Source organism: Abrus precatorius, unplaced genomic scaffold (genome assembly GCF_003935025.1).
Source record: "Abrus precatorius isolate BTA unplaced genomic scaffold, Abrus_2018 Scaffold11, whole genome shotgun sequence".
In the NCBI taxonomy this organism is placed as follows: Eukaryota; Viridiplantae; Streptophyta; class Magnoliopsida; order Fabales; family Fabaceae; genus Abrus; species Abrus precatorius.
Genome location: NW_020874303.1, coordinates 3,573,735 through 3,583,715, shown reverse-complemented (window position 1 = coordinate 3,583,715; position 9,981 = coordinate 3,573,735). Strand labels below are relative to the sequence as shown.

The 9,981-nt window shown below is 33.8% G+C and overlaps 1 protein-coding gene across 5 annotated transcripts; it reads right to left on the bottom strand.

Annotated features, from left to right (window-relative positions):
* Positions 1 to 281: 281 nt before the first annotated feature.
* On the bottom strand, positions 282 to 9,065 carry LOC113854847 (glutamic acid-rich protein-like). Of its 5 annotated transcripts, XM_027486111.1 has the most exons (13): positions 8,965 to 9,065; positions 6,729 to 7,113; positions 6,159 to 6,695; positions 6,039 to 6,072; positions 5,533 to 5,612; positions 5,216 to 5,275; positions 4,941 to 5,051; positions 4,784 to 4,861; positions 4,582 to 4,665; positions 2,314 to 2,773; positions 2,024 to 2,130; positions 1,033 to 1,063; positions 282 to 738 (listed from the first exon to the last, which is right to left on the bottom strand). In XM_027486111.1, the coding sequence occupies exons 2-13, from the start codon at positions 7,017 to 7,019 to the stop codon at positions 590 to 592; spliced, it is 2,022 nt and encodes a 673-aa protein (XP_027341912.1). In that variant the 5' UTR covers positions 7,020 to 7,113; positions 8,965 to 9,065; the 3' UTR covers positions 282 to 589. The 5 variants fall into 5 exon arrangements, with proteins under 5 accessions (XP_027341912.1, XP_027341908.1, XP_027341910.1 ...); XM_027486107.1 differs by having other exon boundaries at positions 6,159 to 7,113; XM_027486109.1 differs by having other exon boundaries at positions 4,582 to 4,662; positions 6,159 to 7,113.
* Positions 9,066 to 9,981: the final 916 nt, after the last annotated feature.

Sequence of the window (9,981 nt, the reverse complement as noted above, 5' to 3'; positions counted from 1 at the left end):
ATCCTCCCATAGATTATTTTTCAAGTAGGAATTCAAGATTTCACTCTTGAAATTGTGACAACTAACAAAGCATAGTAAATAGAATGACTATAGCTACATTAAGACACAGACATGGGGTCATCAATGCTGCATGTTATGCAACTACTGGTAGTGAACGAGTCACTTAGATGACACAAAAGGTGTGGCCTGGCCATATTGACCTAAAGGATGTAGCAACAAAATCTTAAAGAAGTGATCACCCAAAAACAGTACAAGTTATCATCAATATGCACAGAAAGGTGACAACTTCAAAGGTCAAATATTTATTAAACTAGACAGATTGGTGAAATTGGTGTAGTTTTGGTCAGTAGTATTCATGCACAGTAAAAGCCTACAAATTCTCTTGATGTGTGACAAAGAAGCTGCATACCAACAGGCCAACAAAAGCCTCCACTAAAATGACAAATACAACTTTATTGTCTTCAGATTGGATGGATGCTAACAATAAGTTACAGCCACTTTTACTCAACAAGGTGTACAGACACAGCATAACTGGGGTTATAGTATACATTGCTAAACCTATCTCCAAGCAGTCAGGTCTAATCCTTAATCAGACTTCAACCTCCTGGCCAGTAGATGGGGCTTCATCTTTCTCTCCGTCCTCGTCATCTGCTTCATAAGCTAGTTTTGTCAGCTCTTCCTGAATCATGAGCTTTATAGATGCCTTTCTTGGGGTGAGATCCACATCAAATTGTTTAGCTGAAAAATCAGGAGCATTTTTAGTTAGGAACTTGAAGTTATGATCTTATTTTCATTTTCATGAATTGTAAAATTTCTTTAAATGTTCATATTCGTGAATGATAAGACTATATAAAGCAAGCTACACATGCTCAAAATTAAATATCCTAGATCATTAAAGGGGAAGAGCTCCTGTGAATTATGTCATGTTCTTAAAGGCACAATAGTAGCACTATCTCATAGTTACAATTGAGAAAAGGTATAACCATAATTATATTTGAGTAAAAAAAAGTATAAACTATTAAGGACCCTTACCAAGTTTCTTCAGAATGTCAGTAAATGTGGCCTGCAAAATAGAAATAAGGCTTTTAATTTTAGAAAAGACAAAATATCCAGTAGACTATAAATACAACATTGACACTGTCTATGGACAAGATACTAAATACAACACTGACACACAAAGCAGTCCGTTCTAGCAATAGCAGTATAAGTAGCAAATCTGTTGCCACATTCCAGCCTGCCAGGCACATACTGCACACATTTAATCATCCATATCACTGACTTAACAGATTATGTCAATGACTAAAACATCAATTACTGGGTCATGCTATATCCATTCATAAATTGGATAGAAGGTAAATAAATATCTTAACTTGACTGTTCCAGCAACTTTGACCAAAAAAGGCCAAGATATCTTAATCTAGGCGTCGAATTTTCAAGGAGAATTTTGACAGTATCACAGTTAAAAAGGATACATTATGAAGTATACAAGAAGCTCTAATAGTGTTACAGTGCTTTATCCATAACAAACAACAGCAACGTCTTTTCCTACTAGGTGAAGTTGGCTATATAAATCAAACTATGTCATAATAAATCATGTCTACAGGCAAATTATTAACCTTTAAACATGTCTCAATCCTTTCCCCTATAGTTTTTCTCAATCTCCCTCTATCTCTAGCAATTTGGCTACCATCTATCTGATCTACTCTCTTTATTGGGGTATCAACAAGTCTTCTTCACACATGCCCAAAGCACCTAATGTGAGTTTCTACCTCTTTTTCTAAACTAAATGCTACCCCAACTTTTTTTTAATGCAACCATGCCTAATCCTATTTTGTCTAGTATGTCCACACATCCAAAGCAAAATATTCATCTCTGCTACATTGAGTTTATTTTCTTGTTGGCTTTTTACCGCATAACATTCAATTCTGTACAAGATCACAGATTTGCAGTTACACTCTATGTATTAAATAAAGAAAATCAACTAGCAGCTGAATCATGTAAAATTTTAATCCAAACATCTTACCGTATTGAAGTCAACTTCTTTAAGAATTTCACATATCGCATCACATAACTGACCATCACTGGGGCCCAACTTCTCTTTCTTCTTGGCCTTTCCTTTAGTAACCTTTTCTGCTTGATACAACAGAAAGATGCTTTTTTAATGTCCATAGGATGAAGATGATTACACCAAAATCATTCTCAGTTTTTCAAATGTTTCAGCTAAAATTTTTTTGCTAGAAACAACAGCTATTCAAATCAGAACATTTTCAAATGAAATAATGACAATTGCAAAGGAGAGCTCAAGATTTCTACCAGCTTTCTCTTTGGAAACAGACTTAATTGGCGTAGATGTCTTCTGCTTTCCTCCTTTCTCATTTTTCTTCTTCCTTGAAAAGACCTTTGGACTTCCATCACTATCATCATCAGACTTTGAGAGGGTGGATGATGATTTCTTAGGTGTTCTTTTTGGTGCAGAGCGGGATTTCTTTGCAACTGTAATTTTCTCAATTTTACTTTTTGTAGCAGATTCTTTCTTTGCAGATGATGTTTTAGAAAGTTTTTTCTTTTTTTTTATATCTTCAGATTCACTCCCAGAATCACTTTCATCTTCACTTTCAGATTTCTCCAGTGTTTCCTCCTCAGATTTCTCAGGAACACCATTTTCATTTTCCTCCTCATTTTCTTCATCTTTCTCTTCTTCGTCTGACTCATCTTCCGTGTCAGTTGCACTCTTTCTTTGCACAACTGAAGAATCTTCATTTTTATTTGGTCTCTGAAAAATATGTCAGAAAGCTGAGAAAAACAAATAACTAAGGAGAAACTCCAGATAAAATAAAATAAAACTTACACATATAACGTTCGTGGATATTATATTTTGAATAATTTGGAATTAGCTTAACATGAAATGCCATATAATAGTGTAGAATTGCTACCAAATTTTATACCAATTGAGTACTACCGTACCACAAGCCCATTCCAATACAATACTTTTTTTTTTGGGGGGGGATGGGGGTGTTAATGCAAATAGCAACATTGAGATTTTGAACAGACCGGTGTGATAAAATTTGTGATTATACTCATAGGATTGTATGAGTTTTTGATATACACCAAGGGACAGCACAAACTGAACTGCACAGGACAAGTAACTCCATCACAAAATAAGTTTTTGTTCAGTCTACTGTTTGATGGTTGACACACAACATTAGAATTTTCATGCTATTCATTGTTTGATACATACAAATATACGAGACAAGATTTTGAATACATTCTAATTTTTATATAATTAATATCATATTACACATATAATTTAAAATATTATGGTTTGATACACACACACACTCTCTCGTACAAAACCATAATATTACATTATATTTTATATTATAATATATTATATAATTTTAATGCAATTATAACCCAGTTACAGTTGGTACAAGAAGACATCATTGAATTTTTTAAAAATTGGTCTTCATCTGTGCAGTTACAGTTGTATTATGGTGTAGTTATCCGTGTGGGAGAGAAGCATGAGGTGCAAGTCACAATGTTGAGGGGTTAGTAACAATTTTTAAACTGTGTCCTGTGCTTTACCCTAATTTTTAATTCTATTTCTTAGTGAATCACACACACCCTTAGTTTCATGGGACAAGAACAACTATTAATTCACTTGGAAAAGAACAATTCCATGGTAGCCAAAATTGAGATTCTATGCAGGGTCAAAGATCGTGATCATACAAAATTGTATGTATGCATATGAAATAGTATAAATATGATGAGAGAAGCTAAACAAAGACAGGTGAGGGAAGGGAGTCACCCTCAACTCAAAACAGAGATAGGGTCATGCCCACTAAAAACAGAAACAGAGATTGAGATGAGAGAAGGAGAGAAGGAAAAGATGAGTTAGGTAGTGTATTCTGATGAGAAGACTAATTTACCCGTTAAAAAAACTTAAAACAGGATCATTTTAAGGACAAGAAGGAAAAGTTAGTATATTTTTAAAAGATAAAAAGTCTTTTTTACACTTAAAAACCCGAAAAGCTGCTTCATTTTGGGGATAGAAAGAGAAAATCAACATTTTTACTCTAGTGGCACTGTTGAACCGTGAATTAGGCTACAATGGCTGCGAATTGCAATGGCCACCACAGCAAAACAGGCACTGTGGCAGTTGAAGGTCGCTCCGCTAGGCACTTCCGTGCTATTGACAACTATAAAACAATCGGGTAAAAAAACGGGTCATGGGTCAAAACACGAAAAGCTAAAATGGACATGGCAGAATCGCGCAAGCCTACTGATTTTACAATCTCACACTGCAATTCCCCGCTTACAAATCTGCAATCTTGCTTGCGAGCCAGCATGGCATGGTGGTTCAAGATCGTAAAATCTCACAATTCTGCGAGTCAACATGCGATTTTGACTACCATGGTTGCAATGCAGAGTGAAAAACAAACAAAAGTGAGATAAACATGCTAAGTCCAAAGGAACTCAAGACCAATATTCTACTGCAAGATTTAACTTTGAAACACACCAATTATAGGATGTTGTTAGATCACAGTTTCATATCCTGCAGTTAAGAGAGTGAGATATTACCTTGGCAGAACGTCTTGAGGTTATCCCAGATCTTGAGGAACCCCATTTTACAACACGCTTCCGCTTTTTTCCTTTATTGGGCTGATAATAGTTAAAACAAATAATATGGATATTAAGACCAGAAACATAATTGCCCAGGGAAAAAGAAATTACGATAACACCATGAGAAAAATAAATTGAAACACAAGAAAATTAAGAAAACCTCTTTCTCTGCAAGTAACACAGCTGTGGTTGCATGAGGAGCAACTAAAAAGTCTATCAGCTTAGCAATAATATCTTCCTGCAGATGTTGAAATTTATAAGCAACAAACAATAGAGCTGTGTTAAATGGTATTAGTCAAAATGCCAAACCAACATACCTTCCTTGTTGTTGCCTTTGCAATTGTTATGTCAAGCACATCACAAAATTCCATTAACTTCTCTTTATTACACTTGTCAAATTTTTCTTTTACTTTAATCATTTGCTTTTCCTGCAATAACAGTATTTGGACTTTAGAACCTTTGGCAGAGAAGGACATACAAGCAGAAGAACAAGTCAGCAAAAGAAGTTTCTATAAACAAAAACTGTATGATTATAATATATGGTATAGGTGTATTTTATGACTATTAATATTTTGTATAATTTATAGGTTACCTCATTGTCAAGCCATACGAAACCAGAAAACCTTGATATATTACTCTTGATCTGAACTGCCTGCAAAAGAGTAAAAAAGGGAGTCACATGAAAGCATAGCACAATAACATAAGTAATCCCAAGCATCCCAAATTAAGTTCCTCTTTAATATTTTAAAAATACAGGCATGCAGTATCCCATATCCTGAACTATAGAGATGGAATAATACAAATTAAAAAAAAAAATCAATAGTGGTGGAATAAAACAATTGTAACAAAAAAAAAGAAAAAGAAAAAACACAGTTAATGAGGCAGATAGTCAACAGTAGTAGGACATACCTTCCCCCTCCTTCCAAAGAGGATGTTATGGAGCAATTTGAAAGTATCACCAGTCTTCCTTCTAGATAACTTAAATGCCACTAAAGCAGAAAATGCAAGAGTCATATGATTTTAGCTGTTCAGATTTCTGAAGAAGTAGGAACATGCATTCATGGCATAACAAATGTAGGTTAAATTATAATGTTAATCCCTATACTTGACACGTTTTTCATTTTCATCCCAAGATGAAAAAAAAAAATTATAAAATTAGTCCCCACCCATGATTGAATGTTATAACGAGCGTTTTTGTTTTTTTTAATGCAAGGACCAAAATAACAAACAATGTGAATACTTTATGTATAAAGATTAAAATGAAAAATTTTTATATTGAGAGACCAAAATAAAGTGCAAGAAAATGGTTTGAAACAAAAAATAATGTCAAGTATAAGGACTTGATAAATGGCAGAGGCTGATCCTCTTAAAAGACTATTATTGAAGAAGAATTCAAACAAAGGAAAGCACCATACCATTGGGTATATCTTTTAAAGGAGTACCACGACCCTGTTTTGAGAGAGAAGCAGTAAACAAGTTATAATAAATGCAATATTAAGGGAAAATATTTCAAATGTGAAACTGAAAATGAATACCTTTTCAATGTGAAATTCTTTAGTTGCATCTTTCTCAATTGATGCTACCAACCTCTCAACTGATTTCCTTTCCCGCACAGGACGATCTATAGTAGGTGTCCTTGGTTCTATCTTCTTAACTTCTTTTCTTTTCCCTTTCACTTTCTCCCCATTGATCTTCCCTCTTCCACGCTTTTGTGATCTCTTCTCAGCCTTACTATCTTCAGGCTTCTCTTCATCTTTTGACTTATCAATATTATCCTCATCCTCCATCTCCACTTCAGTTTTCTCTTTGTCATTGCTCTCCTCCTCCTGAGTGCTAACCTCTACTTCCATAGCATCTACCTCTGGTTTCTCAGCCTCTACTTCATTTTCTTGTTTACCTTCCCTTGTATCATTATCCTCAGTGTCTTCATCCATTTTATCATTCTCAGATATATGATCATCTTTCTTATCCTCTTCTATTTTTTTCGCATCATCATCTTTCTTATCTTCTACTACTTCTTTCGCAGCACCAACATCCTTATCCTCCTTTACTTCTTCCACACCATCAACTTCTTTATCCTCTTTTACTTCTTTCACCCCATCTTTCTTATCCTCTTTTACTTCTTCCACCCTATCTTCTTTCTTATCCTCTATTGCTTCTTCCGCAAAACCAACTTTCTTATCCTCTTCTACCTTTTCCACACCATCAGCTTTCTTATCTTCTTCAATTTCTTTTACATTTTCTTTCAACTCTTTGATTTCATTTTTCTCCAAGACTTTTCCTCCATCAGTTTCCAAGTCCTTCTTCTCACTAATTTCATCCAAAGTTTTCTCAGGCAAGTTCTTTCCATTTGAATCAGTCTTAGTAACTTCATTCACTGGTTCTTCCTCACCCATACTGATCTTATTTACAGTAAATATACAAAAGTACTATTTCCTAAGCACACTTTTCTCTACACTCTGCTAATTTGGATAACCAAAGCCTGCCTACCTAAAGATTAAGAACAAAATTAGAGTAAGTACAACAAACACTCAAAACAGAAAAGTGCAAAAAAAGGATGGCCAATTAAACTATTAAAAAAATGTTAATCTTCCATTATCAGCAGTATTATTCTCTGGCACACCATATAAAAATATCCCTTCAGGCTACAATGGAATGGCATTTCAATAAAATTGAACCCATGGCTATTGATAGCAGTGCTGCAGCATCACAGAGCGGCAGTTGGCCACTACAAAGCAGCTGTTGTAGGGAGTTTTCATGGTTTTGGATGTTGCAGCTTAATCACAGGCTGTTCTTGGGCTATAGCACTGCAATGATGGTGGATTTCGAAAAACCCCACTTTTGCCTCAGTGACATCAATCTTATGGGTGCATAATTGCACCTACAATTGCCTGAATAATTCCAGAATCACAATAAACTTCTGCTTCACATGATTCTGTTCATGTCCAGGTCACACATGTAATCAGGTCAGGTTATGTGTGACCCAGTTCTAAAAAGCCCAAAACTGCTTTTAAAAAGAAGTGAAAGAATACACTGTTCCAAAAGGGAGGGAAATAGGTGATATAAACCCTCCCTTGTGACCACAACATATTTTAGAAAGAAACCCTATTTTCCATTTTGCCATTCTCTGCCTCTCCCCCAACACTATGCCCTTAGATTTATGTTTTTTAGTTATTGATTATGAATTTGCGCTTTCATATGACTTTGTTGGTTATATATATATATATATATATATTGGTTTTAATTATTGATCATGAGACAATTCATGATAAAGTGTGATTCATGATTTGAATTCCACTTTGACAACCTTGTTGTTTTGCGATAAATGAAAAAAACCATACTGCAACAATTCAGCCATGACTATGTTCTATGAGGAGCCAAACACATAGCTTTCTTCTCTCTCTTCTCCAGAGACCACCTTTTCTCTCACCCGCCACCACTGGTGATCACCTCTTATCCCACTGTTTTCCAGCAACTACAACGGTGTAACCTACTCTTCTCCAGCTGTTTTCAGTCTCTATTACTGCTCTATAACTCTTTCCTTCACTGTTTGTTGTTATTTACTTGTATATTTTGTTTAAGACCTATGGATTTTTATTAATATTTATGAACATGTCATGAATTTTGATTAATTTTCAGTCTGGTATACATAATTATGCATAAAAAATATTAAAAAAGCAGCCATCCTACTATAGCATTTTGGGTTCAACTGCTATACGCCACTATCTGGTATCGATAACTAAAATTGAGCCACAGTGAACCCAAAATATATCTTTAAGTCATGGCAACAAAAATAACAATAAAGAGAAAATGACTATATTCATCCCATCACAATCAAATGCAACAAAAGCATGAAAATTAGTCCTCCTCATAAAACCAACAAAGGAATGCAGTTGATAAACAAAATCAATATGATACAATCAGCACTGCATCAGAGGACGATAAATGATTATTCCGTTAAAAAAAATCAGCTTTGAATATTCATTTTGCACCATTTCCAGAGAAAACCACATCACCCTATCAACAGGGTAACCCTATTCATGCAATTCCAAACCAATTCTGACCAGAGCACAGCCCAACCATGGTGAGAAACTGACTTCAAAATACCAATTTTTTGCTTAATTGCACCCAGAAAGAACCTTTGATGTCAACTCAACCCAAAGAAACAAATTGAAGTAAAGTCCCAATTTTTATCACTTTTCTTTTTCCAATTCAAAGCCCTACAAAATCCTCACCCCAAATCCCACCACCCATGCAACAATTAAGTTCGGAAAACATAAAGATGCCAAATTTTAACCTCAAACGATGCATGAAAGCGAAATTGGAAGAGAAGAAACTTACAGATTCAGAAGCTGGAAGAGAAGAAGAACAGAGCTCCACTCTCTGCGTGTCTTTCTCTCTGTGCCACTGTCAGTAACTAAGTGAGAGTGGGGTTATTTTCGACAATTTATAGTTCGGACTTCAAATGCGGATTTTAAATGCTGTTAAATTTCCACGTAAGAAGCTGAAATTCGGATCCAACGGCTCAGATGGGGTTTTTGTGGGGTAATGTGCAAGATCGACGGTCATGGTTTGGAATTCCTTGTGTCGTGCATGTCATGTTGAAATTTTTAAATTATTATTACATGATTGTATCCGAAATTAAATCATCTTTCAGTAAGTTGAAAAATTATGCCCGTAAAGAATAGTTCAACTTAAGAATACTACTATTCTAAAGTTTTTTTTATTCCTAACTTATATTTAAATTTAAGATTAAAAGTGAAAAAAAAAATATAATATATATATATATATATATATATATATAATATTTTCGTCTTAAAATCACTCACTTGATAGAGTTACAAGACGTGGACAAAGAGCGTACAAATTATTGGCAATTTCTCCAGCATTATTATGAACTTTCTATATTTCCAATTTTAGTAATAAATCATTTCATAATTACTTTAGAAGTGTTTATTACTCTTTTAATTGCTTAAAAAACATTTTCAAAAATTTTAAATTATATATATTTTTTAAATTACGCATGAGCGTTTAAACAGTGTACCGTGAAAATCAAAATCAATAGTCGTAATTTGTGGTTAACTTGACAAATTATCTTATCGTTGAGAAGTGAGTTGGAAGAGAATAATAACTTTTAAAAAATTAATAAAATTATATATTATTTATTATAATAAATAAATTATTAATGTATTATATTTATAATAGTTATTTTATATTTGAAAAAAATCATAAAATTAAAATATATTTATTTGACATACAAAATTTTTTATTGTTTTTTCTGTTAAAAAAAATATGTTTTTAAAAAAAATTTAAGAATATGTTTGTTAAGTTTCCAAAGAAAAAGAGAGAAGATAATTG